The sequence below is a fragment of the Salvelinus sp. IW2-2015 genome, linkage group LG12, assembly GCF_002910315.2.
Source record: "Salvelinus sp. IW2-2015 linkage group LG12, ASM291031v2, whole genome shotgun sequence".
NCBI lineage: Eukaryota > Metazoa > Chordata > Actinopteri > Salmoniformes > Salmonidae > Salvelinus > Salvelinus sp. IW2-2015.
Window position 1 is genome coordinate 9,372,495 of NC_036852.1, and position 18,910 is coordinate 9,391,404.

An 18,910-nucleotide genomic window follows, 5' to 3' on the forward strand; every position below is an offset into this window, starting at 1 on the left:
GGTATGCTGTACACCAGGGAGTCACTAGGCCACTAGGGAGCAGGGAACATGTATTAAGTGTTCCCTTTATTTTTTTGAGCAGTGTATTATTTTAGCACATGAAAGGGTCCCGCACCATTATAACCTAACCGAAAGCAGATGTGGGCGTTAACAAGCAAGCTCTGAGATGAAAAGATAATAATGGAAAAAAGTCAAGGGAAGCTATTTTCATATAGAGGGAGGGGACTCTATACGTTATGCAAAGACAGAATCCTATAAAGGCAGGACTCTGTAATATGAGAATTTAGTATTTTTCCATGGAGGGGCTCGGCCCTGTTACGTTTGTGATAGGGTCCTTCCATGGAAGGGCTCATTTTTGCTACTTTGTATTAAAGTCTATATTGAATTCACAAGTTCTTGTAAGAGTGTTATATTTCTGAGACGATTCTCCACGACAATACCACCCCAATAAATCCATGGATGACGCAATCGCCTGCACACTGCCCTATGCCATCTGGACAAGAGGAATACCTATGTAAGAATACTGTTCATTGACTACAGCTCAGCATTCAACACCATAGTACCCTCCAAGCTAATCATTAAGATTGGGACCCTGGGTCTGAACCCTGTGCAATTGGGTCCTGGACGTCCTGACGTTAGGCAACAACACCTCCACTACGTTGATCATCAACACAGGGGCTCCACAAGGGTGCGTGCTCAACCCCTTCCTGTACTCCCTGTTCACCCATGACTGCGTGGCGTGTCCAACTTAATCATCAAGTTTGCCGACGACAACAATGGTAGGCCTGATTACCAACAACGACGAGACAGTGTACAGGGAGGTGAGGACCCTGAGTGGTGCCTGGAAAATAACCTCTCCAACGTCAACAAAACGAAGGAGATGATCGTGGACTTCAGGAGACAGCAATGGGAGCACACCGCCATCCACTGGGCCGCAGTGGAGAAGGTGAAAAGCTTCAGGTTCCTCGCCGTACACATCACTAACAATCTGAAATGGTCCACCCACACAGACAGACAGTTCTTCAGGAGGCTAAAGAACCCAGTAACTCAACCCTGCACCTTAGAGGCTTATGCCCTATGTACAGTACATAGAAATTGAACACTGGTCACTTGAATAATGTTTACATACTGTTTAACCCACTTCGTATGTCATTTTTTTGTGGGCTCCCGAGTGGCGCAGATGAAGGCACTGCATCTCTAAGTCTAAGGCACTGCATCTCAGTGCAAGAGGTGTCACTATAGTACCTGGTTCGAATCCAGGCTGTATCACATTCAGCCGTGATTGGGAGTCCCATAGGGTGGCGCAAAAATTGGCCTTCGCCGGGGTAGGCCGTCATTGTAAATAAGAATTTGTTCTTAACTGACTTGCCTAGGTAAATAAAGGTTAAATAAATACAAATTGATCTGCTCTGAATATATAGTTTTATAAAGCATGGCTCTAGTCTATCCTTTTCCACTGGTGGTACCAACTTTTTCAGTTGATGGCACAAGATTTGGTCGCACCAATTTTTTCACCACTGAGCGCCGATTAATGACTTGACCAGTGGTTTTGACTATTGCTGTACAATTTATCTATTTCTGTACAAATACTATTCTATCCATAATGTCTATACATGCCATAATATACATATATACACACACACACTGAACAAAAATATAAACACAACATGCAATAATTTTACTGAGTTACAGTTCATATAAGGAAATCAGTCAATTTAAATAAATTCATTAGGCCCTAATCTATGGATTTGGACAAGAAAAATTTAAAAGTAGGCGTTGTGGCCTCCCGGGTGGCGCAGTGGTCTAGGGCACTGCATCGCAGTGCTAGCTGCGCCACCAGAGTCTCTGGGTTCGCGCCCAGGCTCTGTCGCAGCCGGCCGCGACCGGGAGGTCCGTGGGGCGACGCACAATTGGGCTAGCGTCGTCCGGGTTAGGGAGGGTTTGGCCGGTAGGGATATCCTTGTCTCATCGCGCTCCAGCGACTCCTGTGGTGGGCCGGGCGCAGTGCGCGCTAACCAAGGGGGCCAGGTGCACGGTGTTTCCTCCGACACATTGGTGCGGCTGGCTTCTGGGTTGGAGGCGCGCTGTGTTAAGAAGCAGTGCGGCTTGGTTGGGTTGTGCTTCGGAGGACGCGTGGCTTTCGACCTTCGTCTCTCGATTAGCGATGATACAAGATAGTAATTACTAGCGATTGGATACCACGAAAATTGGGGAGAAAAGGGGATAACATTTAATAAAATAATAAATAAAAATAAAAAGTAGGGGTCGTGGATCAGAAAACCAGTCAGTATCTGGTGACCACCATTTGCCTCATGCAGTGCGACATCTCCTTCGCATAGTTGATCAGGCTGTTTATTGTGGCCTGTGGAATGTTCTCCCACTCCTCTTCAATGGCTGTGTGAAGTTGCTGGATACTGGCGTGAACTAGAAGACGCTGTCATACACATCGATAGTGCGCATCCCAAACATGCTCAATGGGTGACATGTCTGGTGAGTATGCAGGCCATGGAAGAACTGGGGCATTTTCAGCTTTCAGGAATTATGTACAGATCCTTGCGACATGGGGCCGTGTATTACAATGCTGAAACATGAGATGGCGGCAGATGAATGGCACGACAATGGGCTTTAGTATCTCGTCACGATATCTCTGTGCATTGAAATTTCTATCTATAAAATACAATCGTGTTCGTTATCTGTAGCTTGTTCGTGCCCATACCATAACCCCACTGCCACCAGGGAGCACTCTGTTCACAACGTTGACATGAGCAAACCGCTCGCCCACACGAAGCCATCTGCTCGGTACAGTTGAAACAGGTGTGGCCAGTGTCCATCGAAGGTGAGCATTTTCCCACTGAAGTTGGTTACGACGCCGAACTGCAGTAAGGTCAAGACCTTGGTGAGGACGACGAGAACGTAGATGAGCTTCTCTGAGATGGTTTCTGACAGTTTGTGCAGAAATTATTTGGTTGTACAAACACACAGTTACATCAGCTGTCTGGGTGGCTGGTCTCAGATGATCCCGCATGATGTGGAGGTCCTGGGCTGGCGTGGTTACACGTGGTCTGCGGTTGAAAAACCATTCCAAGTGAAGCTGGTTGAGAGAATGCCAAGAGTGTGCAAAGCTGTCATCGAGGCAAAGGGTGGCTACTTTGAAGAATCTAAAAATGATTTGTTTAACACTTTTTTGGTTACTACATGATTCCATATCTGTGGGACTCCCAAGGTCAAGGGGTCTGAATACTTTCCGAAGGCACTGTATATTTATACTCCGGACTCCAATATTGACCACCCTAATATTTCTATATTCCTTAATTCTGTTCTTTTACTTTTAAATGTGTGTGTATTGTTGCGTATTGTCAGATACTACTACACTGTTGGAGCTAGGAACACAAGCATTTCGCTACACCCACAATAACATCTGCTAAATATCTGTATGCGACCAATATCATTTTGTTTGATTTAGATTCGATTGTATTCAACGTGTATTTATCAACCCCCCTAAGTTGTGCTGCTATTTATGCCATGACACTTGAGGGCAAGCATTTAAGTGCACTTCATACTTCATGGTCCCGTGTGGCTCAGTTGGTAGAGCATGGCGCTTGCAACGCCAGGGTTGTGGGTTCATTCCCCACGGGGGGACCAGGATGAATATGTATGAACTTTCCAATTTGTAAGTCGCTCTGGATAAGAGCGTCTGCTAAATTACTTAAATGTAAATGTAATACAACAAAACAAACGGACCTTGAAGTTGAAGGGAAGAACATTACTGTACTCACAAACTGGGAGTTGTCAAGGGGCATAGCAGAGATAGTCTTGTAGTTGTCCATGAGCGCTGTGTCAAACTCCTGCAGACCTCCGTTGGTGTGGACCACCTTGTCCTTGACAAAGATGCTGACGGCACGCAGCATGAAGGACACAAACAGGTGCATGTGGATGTAGTTCCTAGTGCAGTGGAGGCGTCTGCATGGCAGGCAGACAGGTGCAAAACACTCAAGGCTCAACAATCACTATATTCAATCAATGACATGTATTTTATAAAACCCTTTTTACATCAAGCAGTTGTCACAAAGTGCTTTACCCAGCCTGAACCCCAAAGAGCAAGCAACGCAGTAGCAAAAGGACAGTGGCTAAAAAAAAACTAGGTAGAAACCTAGAGAGAAATTCGAAACATCTACATGTTTGTTTTGGCATTCAAACCTAGTTAATTGTGTTGAGGAATTTGGAAATGTACAGTTAATACACATACATTATAAAACCGAACTGCATTGAAAACAATAACCTGAATTGAGTAAAATACACTAAATTCCAAGTTCTTAAAATCAAATTGCTTCACCGCAAATCAGCTTCCTCAGATCATTTGAGTTTGTTTTACGGTGTACGGTGATTTTTTTCAACAGCATCTGTGTTGAAATACTGAGGGAAGATGCTTGAGAGTAATACGTCCTTCTCTAACTGCATTCATGATATTGACAACTCATAACGAAAAGCATTGATATGTTGGATTCACGTCTCCAACTCAACCAACTAAATAAATCTCTTGTACCCTCATTTATTTTATTATGGACTTTGGTTTTGGAGTTTGTTTTTAAGCTATTAAAACACTCCATTTATACCAAGTTTAATTCTCCTGCGCTTGACTTCCCTGCCACCTACATACACGGCGTGACAGGCTCAGATGAAACTATCCAAACACTAGATATCCTTTTAAAACGTTGATATTTAGCTGTGTTGTGAAACACAATTCAATAATATTTTTTGTAATATAGTAAATAGCCTAGAGTTAAGGCTATCTTACAAACTAATGTAGCAGTGTTTATTCAAACTTAAAATGAGTAACACATCCATGGCCAAATTTTGAGGTTGGCCTAAGAAAGCGTGCATGTTCAAGATAGTATGCAAAGGCTGAAGGTCTGTGGAGATCTTTACAATCGCTATTAAAATCTGTGCAGAATCTTGAACAGCATTGACCACTTGCTTGCACATGTACTTTTATTGTAATCTGAACTGTAATCGAGGTCATTTGGTTGTGTTATTAGATGAAACACAGTGACAACACATTAAGTTGTTGTATAAATACAAAATATCTGACATTGTGTTCCCATTTGAACTTTGTTGTGCTTTTAATGGTTGAAAGCGCAGTGATAACACATTCAGATGACAACTAAACATCTAACATTGTTTTTCCATTGGAATTTAGTTGAGGTTTTAGATGGTTGAAAGCATAGCGATAACACATTGGGAATTCAACAAATCTCTGGCAGTTTTTTTGAGCGGGTGGGCATTTCCCAGAGAATTTGGAGATGAGTCAAGAGGATTGGCCAGGATATGTATTTTTACTTCTCATTTAAATGTGAGACTGTTTTTGGAAAATGGTGATGAACAGATGAGGCCTAGTACTGTATGACCTCAGTGGCATTTACACATGTGGATAGAGCAGCAAAGACTTTTCTTTGAAGTGAACATAGAAATATATGGATAATAATGTCCTTTCTCCCAAAGTCTGCACTTGTTCACTTCCTTTCTTAGACCGAAAGGAAATGACTGGTATAAGAATGACTATATTTGTGAGAAGGAGCGCACAACTGCACACTTCTGGAAAAAGGACCAATTGTTGGGACACAAGGCTGTCTTACCTGAAGTAGCCTATGATGACAAAGGCCCCTAGAAGAGAGATGAAGGACAGTGCATATCCAACGGTGTACATGACGTACAGCCGGTCAAAGAAGTCCTGCTAGAGAGAAATGGATATGTTATAGACCTGCTACACTGTTTACGCCGGGAGAAAGTTCGGTTTTTAGCTTCTACGCTAGCTGCCTGTGCTCCCGACGCCCCAGTGTAGCTCCGCTGTTAGCATGAGTCAGAGCAACTCAAGTATTGTCATGAGTCAAGTCTGTAACCACAACAACGTTAATTGGAATCTTAGGTGTGACTGAAGTGGTGATTGGGATTACCTTTTCCTCCTCTTGACCAGGTAAAAGGAATTTTAAGCAGTCGGAATAATTGGACCACGTTCGGTTCAACCCCTCCACAGAAACCCAGGAACCGTTGACATCACACTTCCTGTATGCATGACCTGGACATACACACAGACACAGGCACACAGACACCACACACACGGTCTGGTCATTAACATTGCAACATACAGTTAACTTCCAAAACAAAGGAAACACCAACATAAAGTATCTTAATAGGGTGATGGGCCACCACGAGCCAGAACAGCTCCAATACACCTTGGAATGGATTCTACAAGTGTCTGGAACTATATTGTAGGGATGCGACACCATTCTTCAATGAGAAATTCTATAATTTAGTGTTTTGTTTATGGTGGTGGACAACGCTGTCTCAGGCACCGGTCCAGAATCTCCCATAAGTGTTCAATTGGGTTGAAGTCTGGTGACTGAGACGGCCATGGGATATGGTTTACATCGTTTTCATGCTCATCAAACCATTCAATACGTCAAATCCATTACATGTACATTGCTTTTCTCCATATAATGACCACATGATGCAAACAAATGATTTTAACACAATGGTAATACAGTTAAAAAGGTATTCAATATATTCAATTGATACCATGGGCCAGATTTACTAAGGGTTTGCACCAGCTCAGAAATAAAACATTGAAGCTAGAATCCTCATTTGAAACAAGAACAAAGTGGGTCACCCCGCCTCTGTTTTGGCGAAAAGCTTTTGGATATCAAAATTATAGTTAAAAAAAAAAAAAAAACGTTTCCCTCAGAAAAGCCTCAATTCGTTGGAGCATGGACTCTATAAGGGGTCGAAAGCGTTCCACAGGGAAGCTGGTCCATGTTGACTCCAATGCTTCCCAAAGTTGTGTCAAGTTGGCTGGATGTCCTTTGAGTGGTGGACCATTCTTGATACACATGGGAAACTGTTCAGCTTGAAAAACCCAGCAGCATTGCCGTTCTTGACACAAACTGGCACCTACTACCATACCCCGTTCAAAGGCAATTACATTTTTTGTCTTGCCCATTCACCCTCTCAATGGCACACATACACAATCCAGGTCTCAATTGTCCCAAGGCTTAAATCTTTATTTAACCTGTCTCCTCCCCTTCATCTCCTCTGATTGAAGTGGATTTAACAAGTTACATAAATAAGGGATCAAAGCTTTCACCTGGATTCACCTGGTAATGTCATGGAAAGAGGGGGTGTTCTTCATGTTCTGTATACTCAGTGTATACTCTTCAAGAATCATTGGGTATATATCATAAATGTATAAGTCCAAAAATTGATATAGCAACTAAATATTATAGTGTAAACAAAGATTTGTTTTGGGGTTTTATACCTTTCCCCAATTTTTTTTTTACAAACTTTGCACCCAGTACAAACACTTAATAAATATGGCCTCATGAGTATAGCCTATCTATACCCCAATACCTTGATGGTTGAAGTCGTAGATGTAGCTGGGGCAGGGGACCTTGGTTAGTGCTCCGGTGGATCCCTGAGGCCAACAGATCAGACCATCCCAGCCAGGGGCACAAAGGTCATCTGGATACATAGTGGGAAATGGGAGTTAGGTAATATTAGTGGTGGGCACTAATACTGATAATTACATATGATATAGATTTCACTTGATACCGATATGAGCAATTCATATCGTGATATTGTTTTATTTGTGTTTGATATCGGTATATGGAAGGCATATTATGATATTGGTTTATCCTTCCTGTTATTTTACACTATTATGTAAAAACCCATACTGTACATGACTGTTCCTGCATGCACAAACCCCTCTCACAGACCTTCTCACTGGCTCTCAACTTAGTGACTTAATTGCCTGTGGTGAATGGACTTATTTAAATATCGAAAAAATTCAAGTGATATATTAGTATGGATTTTCCATATTAGTGCCCTTCACTAGATAATATACTATGGCAATATGCCAAATATGTAACATTTACTGACATATTGCCATTATACGTCAAATCTTCACAATTACAAACGTCAATATGTCTGATGTAGATATTTTAGGCTTTTACGTTCATAAGTGACATTATTTGGACATTGTGTTGGAGGCTATCGTCATCAAAGGAACGCAGGCTCCCAGGCCAAATACCATGGCCACTCCTTCGGATAAATCTGAACTTAAAAGCAATCATTGCTATTGAACTCAAGGCGTTATCATTGAAAGGTTTCATTGACTTGTTGCTTTTGTGCCCGTCAATGGTAAGTGCTGGTGATCTTGCAGACATTGGACATTGAGTGAATCAATTTAAGAAAGGGCAAATATCCAGCAGTGTGCACTCAGTCCACATCATTAATGAAACAAGCTGAAGAAGAATCAATTTACTACATATCGGCTCCATGGACAAAAACTCTTTCTCCCACTATTAAACCTCCGCTCCCTTGATTAAACACATTTCTAATATGAATCTATATTCCATGATGAGAGTGTGAGGTGGAAAGACAAAGCTTATGAGTCACTCATTAGCGACAAGTGCAAAAACATTGCTCATAGTCATTACAGCTATATATACACACACACACACCATCTGTCCACCAGATGAGTAGGCTAGTGGGAGAGCACTAGGAGTAATAGGTTGTCGTCTTTTGTCAGCTAGCCCTCCTGATGGTTCAGTGAAACAAGTGACTAGGGTGGGTGTGTGTCACAAATTGCACCCTATTCCCTTTATAGTACACGACTTTTAGTGCCATTTGGGACGCAAGCTGAGACTGAGTAATAAAGACCTAAGACGGAGAAAAAATAAGTAGTAAATAGATTTAAATCAATTAATCTATTTTATGATTGCAATTAGGGTTGCACATTTTGGGGAATATTCAGAGGTGGAAACTTTCCGTGGGAATTAACGGGAATATATGGGAATTAATATCAATACCATTTAAATGTAGATGTTTTTTGTTTTTTGCATACCATATACGGAGACAGAAACAGAAACCTTTTACCTTATCATAAGTAGACATAATTGGAAATTATTAAATCCTTCCAATAGAAATAAAAACAATTTAAAATCAAATCAAATTTTATTTGTCACATACACATGGTTAGCAGATGTTAATGTGAGTGTAGCGAAATGCTTGTGCTTCTAGTTCCGACAATGCAGTAATAACCAACAAGTAATCTAACCTAACAATTCCACAACTACTACCTTATACACACACGTGTAAAGGGATAAAGAATATGTACATAAAGATATATGAATGGCATAGGCAAGATGCAGTAGATGGTATAGAGTACAGTATATACATATGAGATGAGTAATGTAGGGTATGTAAACATAAAGTGGCATAGTTTAAAGTGGCTAGTGATACATGTATTACATAAAGATGGCAAGATGCAGTAGATTATATAGAGTACAGTATATACATATAAGATGAGTAATGTAGGGTATGTAAACATTATATTAAGTGGCATTGTTTAAAGTGGCTAGTGGTACATTTTTACATAATTTCCATTCCATTTAGTTACGAATTGAACTTTAATTAAATGAGTTGACTCGTCACATGGGATGATTTCACTGAAAAACAAAAGGGAATATTGAATGATCCCCAATGATCCATCGCATCTCCCAAAAACGTTTTCAACATACATCTGTAAAATGATTGTCTAGAAACTAAAGCTTTGGTTGTCTTCCTCTCAGGCTTCCATGTCTTCTCCCTGGACCTCAATGTCCACTTCATCTTCACTGTCACTTTCCAAACTTGTTGAGGATGGCTCGTCGTCAGGCTCAAAAAGCCTAAAATTAGCCCGGATGGACACAAATTTTTCAACCCCTGTATTGGTCAGCTTGTTGCGTGCTTTGGTGGGTGTGTTCCCAAACAAGGACCAGTTGCGCTCTGAGGTGGCTGATGTTGGTGGGATTTGGAGGATGATGGAGGCAACAGGGGACAGAGCCTCAGATCCACAATGTCCCTTCTACCAGGTGGCTGATGAGATATGTTGGCACAACTGCCATATTGCATCTTCATCCCAAAGCCCTTGCTTGGAAGTGTACTTCGCCAGACTGCCAAGAACCTTGCCCTCATCCAGGCCAAGGTAGCGAGACACGGTAGTGATGACACCATAGGCCTTGTTGATCTCTGCACCAGACAGGATGCTCTTGCCAGCATACTTTGGGTCCAACATGTACGCCACGGCGTGTATGAGATTCAGGCAGAAGTCTTCATGCTTTTTGATGCATTTCAGAACTGCAGTTTCCTCTGCTTGGAGCAACAGTGAAGTGGGCAGGGCAGTACGAATTTCTCCTCTTACATCTGCAAGCAGAGTCTGAACATCAGACAGGATGGCATTGTCTCCCTCAATCTGTGCAATGGCTACTGCTATAGGTTTCAGGAGTTTCAGGCTGCTTACCACTCTCTCCCGAAATACATAATCTAGGAGGATCCTCTTGATGGGGCTGTCCATATCGGAAGACTGTGCTATGGCCATTTCTTGGAGAGACTCCTTCCCCTCCAGGAGACTGTCAAACATGATGACAACACCACCCCAACGGGTGTTGCTGGGCAGCTTCAATGTGGTGCTCTTATTCTTCTCACTTTGCTTGGTGAGGTAAATTGCTGCTATAACTTGATGACCCTTCACATACCTAACCATTTCCTTGGCTCTCTTGTAGAGTGTATACAATGTTGTTTTCAGTGCCATGATGTCCTTGAGGAGCAGATTCAATGCATGAGCAGCACAGCCAATGGGTGTGATGTGAGGTTAGGACTCCACTTTAGACCAAGCAGCCTTCATGTTCGCAGCATTGTCTGTCACTAGTGCAAAAATTTGCTTGACCTTCACTTGAACTCTGTATCCAGCAAATGAGTAGATAAAGCATGTCTGGTTGGAGGGGTGTATGCTGGGCGAAGAACATTCAGAAATATCTTCCAATACACATTGCCTGTGAGCATCAGAGGTGAATCACTTCCATACACAGCTCGAGCAAGACATTAATCAGAATTTCTCTGACTACGTTCCTCCATTGAGTCAAAAACCATTCTGATTCCAGGAGGACCATGAGCTGTTGCTATCGATAAGGTGTCTAATTCATAATTTTCAACTCGAATAGAAGTCGAGGGACTTTTGTCAGAGGTTGCTTGTTGTGAGCGCTGAGGGAACTTTATGCACTTGCCCAGATGATTCTGCATCTTTGTTGTATTCTTCACATATGATTTGGCACAGTATTTTCAAATGTACACAGCTTTCCTTCTACATTAGCTGCAGTGAAATGTCTCCACACATCAGATAGTGCCCGTGGCATTTTCCTGTAAAGATTAGGGAAGAAACTAGTAAAAAAAAACAAATACAATTCCATGTACAGATAAATAGTTAAGCAGTTAGATTAAACAACTCCTGTGTGTAAGATAAATGTTTTAAAATGAAACATGTATGGAAACAGGTGAATTAACACTCCTCAGTTAATAGGCTCAAGCAAGCTAAAACCCATATGGCAGCAAAAACTAACTTGCAGAAATTGTTAACAAGTTAGAAATGATTCAAAACACACCTTGCTCTAGGCTACAATTTAATAGTTAACAAAAAAAATCATGCATGTGATATAAAATATATTCACCCCACCCAGTATTGTCATGAAAACTTACCAGAAAGCATGTAGTCCTTGGCTCAGACAGTGTAGTAGTGTGGGCTCAATAGCATCTCATTAGTGTGCAAGATCTTGAGAATCAGCTGTACATGTGATGGAAGAGTGCACTGTGCATGCAAAGGGTAGTAATTCCATTGAATTGAGAATAGTTTAACCAACATTGCCACACGACCTGGAATTTCCTTATGTGTTTCCCACAAAAAAAGGTTCACTGTTATAAGCTAACTTTTTTGATGAATTTAAGCAAAATTCCCCAAATTCCAGGGCTTAACTTCCCATGGAAAATTGGGAAGTGAAAACTTCCTGAAAAATCCTGGAAATTTATCAGAAAGTTGCCAACCCTTTGCAACCCTAATTGCAATCCAGGTCTAAAGAGAAGTAGATATTTGTATATTTCAGTGTCTCAGCTGCAGTAGCCTTCCTATGCGTATGATGTCATACTTCATTATGTCAGAGCCAAATTGGATCTGATTATAGCTGGGTTGAGGCACATTATCATTTGAAACATCAAAGCATGTTGTATCGATTTAAACTGACAGACAGGAAATGTGCCATATTGGGGTTTGGGACCACTTGCCAGGTGGGTCCCATGTGTAGACAGTGTGAAATACCTTAAAGTGGAACTGACAAATGTTTTAACTACTTTGAAAACATGAAAACAGACAATGATAATATCAGTAAAAAATATCAAATTCCCAGTTTATGCTTCAAAACCAATTTGATGAGGTTTTAAAAATAGGTTATTTTTGACTAGAAATTCCATGAAGTAAGGTAAGGCATTGTTGGCAGAATAGATGGATGCAGTTCAATGCATGATTTATATAATTCACCAATACATTTCTTGGTAGACCAAAAAATATTGCTATCAGGTTGTAAATCACAGCTGGCCTGGTACAGTTTGCTGCCTCCATTCAGGATGCACCGTTTCAGTTTCAATGACTCAATATTCTGGACAAAAACAGATGAATGTAACTAAGGCTGGGAATGTCAGTACAATCAAACTAGCAAGGACAGTGATCACAAGTCAGTCATAATGTGGCTAATAGGCTAGCACACGTGTCAAACAAGGCCCGCAGACCGAATAGGACATACAAGCGAGTATAAATGAGTCAACAGTTGAGACATCTACTTTATGAAATTATGCCATGATGCGCTCAAATCGGTGAATTCAACTTCAATATCTGATTTTCCTCTTGAAAATGTCCATAGGCCTAATGTATTAAACCAAGTTATAATTAATGGATTACATAAATTAGAAACAAAAAAAATGTTTTTACTCATGTACACCAACATGAGTTTTCAGTACATAAAATGTGTCGGGAAAATTGCCACTGTATATTTGTCTTGCTAAACGAGGAAATACTGTATTTCAGATGTACAGAATGATTCTCAAATACTGTGGATACATCCGTCCTTAGTCTGCTCAATTAGCAGGCTTGAAGTGAACACCGGCCTTGTTAACACCGAGGGAGTGGTAATAGGATGACTAATAATGGTTGCAACTGAGATCAGGTGTGTGAGGGATCTTAGCCCGTAGATCACCGGGCAGTAATACGGTGGCCAATAATGGTTAGAATTGGGCCGTTGCCTTTAAAGGAACAATCTCGGGAATCAATACAACAAAGCTAAATAATTGCTATACTGTATATCCTACATTTAAAGACTCAAATGGATGAACCAATCCCAGATTGCCCCGTCATTTAAAATTGAAAAGGGAACACAATCTTATAGGGGAACAGGATGATCTGTTATCATTTAGATCTGGTTTAAGTTATCTGGAAAAACCAAATAAACCGAAAAACATATAATATATATATTATATATAATTTTTGCATACTTTTTTTTATTTATTTTACTCTTATGAAAGGCAGAATATCATTTAGCCAATAAGTGGTTTCATTGATGTCATTTCGGTAACATTTTAAGGGTCCATAATAAACCATTTATAAAAATGGTGTGTTCACCATTTATTAATAATTACTCACATTTGTAAACTGTAATGGGAATTTTTATGTTTGTGCTTTTTTTTTTTATAACAAATGTCTGTCTTTTATTCATGTGCTGTTCTAATAACCTATTTCTGTGTTCATGYAAGTGGCTGACTGTACAAATCCTCACTATCAGTAGCTGCAATTTGGCAGTATGCCCAAACCATGTTTTGAGAACAAACTAAAAAGATAGCTGAGACCTTGAAACTGAGATAAGAGAGAAAGAAGCCTCGTGGGGTGTTGGTCTGTCACACATTTAGAACCGGTATTGGTCGGTCACATGAATGAAACAAARCGSTAATGATKAATTATTTATGCTAAATCATGCAAATATAACTTGTCTGTGTATAGCCGTATATAAGACAACTGCTGGGACTGCCCYRGCAGAGCTCCTGATTGATGTGTACTATGGTGSATTGAGTCGTTCRGAACCTSTCCAGCGYRCTGACAATAAACAATGATTCMTTTAAGATTGACTTTGAGTGTCCCTTTGTAAGAATTTCCACAACAAAAYCATTTACTAATGATTAGTAAAGTCCTTTTGCAGTCCCTAATCTAAAGTGAGCACTATTTATACTTTATAAATGTTGAGAGACCAGTGTAATTTCCCACAAATAGATGCATGCCATTGGTAAACATTCCAGCAGTACCTGGTAAAAGAATAAGCACGCAACACAGGATGTTAAAGGAAATACACATATATTTATATAGTGTATATACACACACAAAAGTATGTGGACACCCCTTCAAATKAGTGGATTCGGCTATTTCAGCAACACCCATTGCTGACAGGTGTATAAAATCGAGCACACTGCCATGCAATCTCCATAGACAAACATTTGCAGTAGAATGGCCTTACTACAGGATGCCACCTTTCCAACAAGTCAGTTAGTCAAATGTCTGCCCTGCTAGAGCTGCCAGGGTTGACTGTGAGTGCTGATATTGTGAAGTGGAAACGTCTAAGAGCAACAACGGSTCAGCAGCAAAGTGGTAGGCCACACAAGCTCACAGAACGGGACCGCCAAGTGCTGAAGCGCGTAAAAATCATCTGTCCTCGGTTGCAACACTCACTACCGAGATCCAAACTGCCTCTGGAAGCAACTTCAGCACAAGAACTGTTCGTGCAGCCGCACACAGGCCTAAGATCCCCATGCGCAATGCCAAGTGTCAGCTGGAGTGGTGTAAAGCTCACCCGCCATTGGACTCTGAAGCAGTTGAACCGCGTTCTCTGGCGTGATGAATCACGCTTCACCATCTAGCAGTCCGGCGGACGAAGCTGGCGGACACGCTACCTGCCCGAATGCATAGTGACAACTGTAAAGTTTGGTGAAGGAGAAATAATGGTCTGGGGCTGTTTTTCATGGTTCGGGCTAGGCCCTTTAGTTCCAGTGAAGGGAAATCTTAACGCTACAACATACAATGACATTCTAACTTTGTGGCGAACAGTTTGGGGAAGGCCTTTTCCTTTTCCAGCATGACAAGTGAGGTCCATACGGAAATGGTTTGTCGAGATCGGTGTGGAAGAACTTGACTGGCCTGCACAGAGCCCTGACCTCAACCCCATCGAAACACCTTTGGGATGAATTGGAACTCCGACTGCAAGCCAGGCCTAATCGCCCAACATCAGTGCCCGACATCACTAATGCTCTTGTGGCTGAATGGAAGCAAGTCCACATACTTTTGGTCATGTTGTGTAAATACACACACACACACACAACACACACACACACACACACACACGTGTGAATAACTAGCTAACTAACATTTACAAATGTGGGAATAATGATTACTAAATGGTGGGCAAACTGTTTGTAAATGCCTTATAAATGTTTTATAACGGACCCTTAAAATAACGTGTTACAGTCATTTCTGCATCTCTCAGAGTATATAGCAAACTGTATTTTCATAACGCCTCCCAGGGAAACCGTAAGACTTCCGTCATGACTAAATTTGGATGGCTACCAGACGCTGGTCTGTTTTTTAAGTAGCCAGGATTTACTATAGACGGTCACCAAACAATAAACACACTAATTATCCATTATGCTCCAAAAACTGTTTACGTTCTGATATTTCTATTCTCCCACCTGGTTTTAACGACTGGTTAGATTCTGGATCAAAACACACAAAGCGGTTTGTTTTTATCCAGCTCTCACACTGCTACAGAATGTGGGCGGACACACGGAGGATAATAATATGGAGAGCAGCAGCCAGAAAGAGAAACGACCGCAAGGGTTGGGGCTGGTAAATTGGCACAGATTCAAATGAATGGAATAAATCCTCATTTCAGCACCCACAGATTCCGTGGCTAGGGAGAGACACAGCATAATATCGGTGATCTTAAGTCATCTTTGTCTAATCAAACTGCAGTGGTAGTCCAAGTAAATAAAGGCTTTTCAAGAAGTTCCTCCCTCCGCTCTTCAAGAGTGCCTATATGAGAAAACGAAGATGGCTTTTCCTAAATGTTTTCAGTGGTTGCCATCAGCCCAGTTATTTTCCCCCCTCCCCAAGACCACTTCTGTCAATTGTAGTTTTCATCCATGCTGTATTGAAAGTTGTCTCAAGTTACCGCAATTAAAAATATAGAATAATAATTATAATAATTCGGGGGTGATAAATCATTTGGACAAATATCAGAATACACATTTTTTGCATGAAGCATTACTCAATCCAGTAAATCTCATGTTGACTGACATTGTGAGAAATGCAACAGAGTTCAGTGTTGTCAGTGTTCATGCAACAGCACCACATCCAGTCTCTTTTACCAACTCCAACCTCTGAGTGAACCCTGGGAGAACGTGGCCAGACGTGGGAGCAGGCTAGTGTTTGCCCGTCCCGCAAAACCCAACCCCATTTCCAATACGCGGGAGACGAAAAACACGTAAAGTTATGGGATTTAGTCTCTCCAGACAGGATGAAGTATGGTGGGCTGCTACGGTTACCATAAAGGTCTGTCTGGATCCACCCGGAAACACGCTGGCCAATGGGGCTCTGCTAAAGCTAGGTAGACCAATCATCTGCTTAGTGGGTACCGATTACAGAAACACAAACCAAAAAAAGTTTGGAAATGACCTATGCTGCCCAAAGAGTAAAATGATGTACGTGTTTGCCCACCTGCAGGGTTGTGTGTGGAGATGTTCTGATGACACTCAACTTTGACACCATACAGCAGGTACATCTGCTCCTGTGCTGTGAGGCCGACCTCTGGATGAACCTACAGAGTAGATTGCAGCATTGGTTCAAAAAGGTGCCCCTTAGATGCTGATCTTTGGTCAGTTTAGCATTTACCCCACTAATAGTTAAGGTTAGGATTGGGGAGGGCAAGCTGATCCTAGATCTGCACCTAGGGGAATCTTCCCCCCGGAGATCATTTTGAGCTCAAACATAACGAGCAGAAATGGTAAAGTGGCTTTGATATAAACGTTGATAAAATCTAAAGGTCATATTTACAATGACATATACTGTAGCATAACACACTACATAAATAAAACATAGGTCATATACATTTGGCACACGGTAAGCAATCGCCACACACACACACTTGCTGATGCACTGTGCTCATACTTCTGCCTCATTTAAATGCATTCAAGGAGAAAGTGGATGTTGAGTACTAGTCAATAATGAATATGCAAACATTGACTGATGAGTACAGAAGTGGGCATGTCAGAATAGCATACATAACAGAATACATTTCCACATGAAATAGCACCAATATAAGAAACATAATATGGGGGCGACAGGGATCCATCTTAGATTTACCATTATTTACAGAAGTATTTTAAAAGATAGACAGAGAGGAAAGGGTATAGGAGTAGAGGAATAGGGAACTGTAGATGCAAGACAAAGCAACCAAATTCTGGGTTTCTGTACAGCACTTTGAGATATCAGCTGATGTAAGAAGGGCTATATAAATACATTTGATTTGATTCGAATTCATTATGCCAAGAACTTTGTCAACTAGACTTGCAATAGCCTGCCGAAACATAGGCTAATAAATGTTTTACTAGTTGAATGGTACATTTCTAACATCCCTTCTCATTTCACCTTGCCCTCACCCCATACCTACACCCTAATATACACTGAGTGTACAAAACATTAGGAACATTTACTGTAATTCAGCAGACGCTCTTATCCGGAGTGATTTACAGGAGCAATTAGGGTTAACACCTTCCTAATATTGATTTGCACCCCCTTTTTGCCGCCAGAACAGCCTCATATCGTCGGGGCATGGACTCTACTAGGTGTCAAAAGCGTTCCACAGGGATGCTGGCCAATGTTGACTCCAATGCGTCCCACCGTTTTGTCAACTTGGTTGGGTGTCCTTTTGGCGTTGCGCCATTTTTGATACACACGGGAAACTGTTGAGCATGAAAAATCCAACAGCGTTGCAGTTCTTGACACACACAAACGGGCACCTATTACCATACCCCGTTCAAAGGAACTTAAAAATGTTGTCTTGCCCATTCACCCTCTGAATGGCACACATACACAATCCATGTCTCATTTGTTTAACGGCCCGTTAATTAACCTGTCTCCTCCCCTTCATCTACACTGATTGACATCAATAAGAGATCATAGCTTTCACCTGGTCAGTCTGTGGAAAGTGGAAAGAGCAGGTGATCCTAATGTTTTGTACACTCAGTGTATATAATCTAGCATCGTGTTGCTGGTAGCCTATGTAAAATGGTCATGCAAATTCCGTATGTGTGTGGTTTATTATATACAGTGTAGGCTCCTGTAACAAAACAGGGGAAAACCCTATGGATGAATTATTCCACAAAACATACAAACAATATTGCTCTATCGTCTAGCCTACTTACCTGTGCGTAAACGTGTAGGTAAATTACATTCCAGCATAAAAAAAACTTCGCAAAGTTACGCAGAAGTATTGTATTCATTCTGCAGATCATTGGTGGACAGCGTTGCATATAGAGGGTTCGATAAACTCCTAAATCAGCTGTGTTTCTGAAGCACGCAGTAGTTCAGGTGTTGTGTCAAACTCGTGTTACAGTCCGACTGTACGTGGTTCTCCTTCCTGTAGCCTAGCCTACTCTGTGTGTATTTCCATCCGACGCTCTTGAAGTCTGTTGAAAGAGGATGACAGGAGAAGGGGCGCAGGATTAGTGCAGGCTTGGTCAGAGTTTTGATGTCATCTGTCTGAAATAAGAATGTACCATAAACTTGTTCAAAACGTTTACTGATCACTTGTGGACCTTAAAATAGATAGGCTATATGACTGGCCTTTCGGGCTACTTGTGTCCTGTAGTTTTTCTCTGAAACACACAATTTTAGTAGGTAAAATGTGCTTTACAGAGGCAATTTGGGCATGTTGTCTCTCTTGTGGGCCATGAGCGTTAA

The 18,910-nt window shown here is 41.4% G+C and overlaps 1 protein-coding gene across 1 annotated transcript in view; it reads right to left on the reverse strand.

Annotated features, from left to right (window-relative positions):
- LOC111971106 (parathyroid hormone 2 receptor-like) overlaps positions 1-18,546 on the reverse strand; it is a 46,191-nt gene extending 27,645 nt beyond the window's left edge. The window contains exons 1-6 of the mRNA XM_070445882.1: positions 18,373-18,546; positions 16,667-16,766; positions 7,402-7,512; positions 5,952-6,073; positions 5,634-5,731; positions 3,777-3,960 (exon numbers count right to left, since the gene is read on the reverse strand). Coding sequence (XP_070301983.1) covers positions 3,777-3,960; positions 5,634-5,731; positions 5,952-6,073; positions 7,402-7,512; positions 16,667-16,766; positions 18,373-18,480 — 723 coding nt within the window. The 5' untranslated portion in view covers positions 18,481-18,546. The remainder of the gene's footprint in view (positions 1-3,776; positions 3,961-5,633; positions 5,732-5,951; positions 6,074-7,401; positions 7,513-16,666; positions 16,767-18,372) is intronic.
- Between the last annotated feature and the right edge of the window lie 364 nt (positions 18,547-18,910).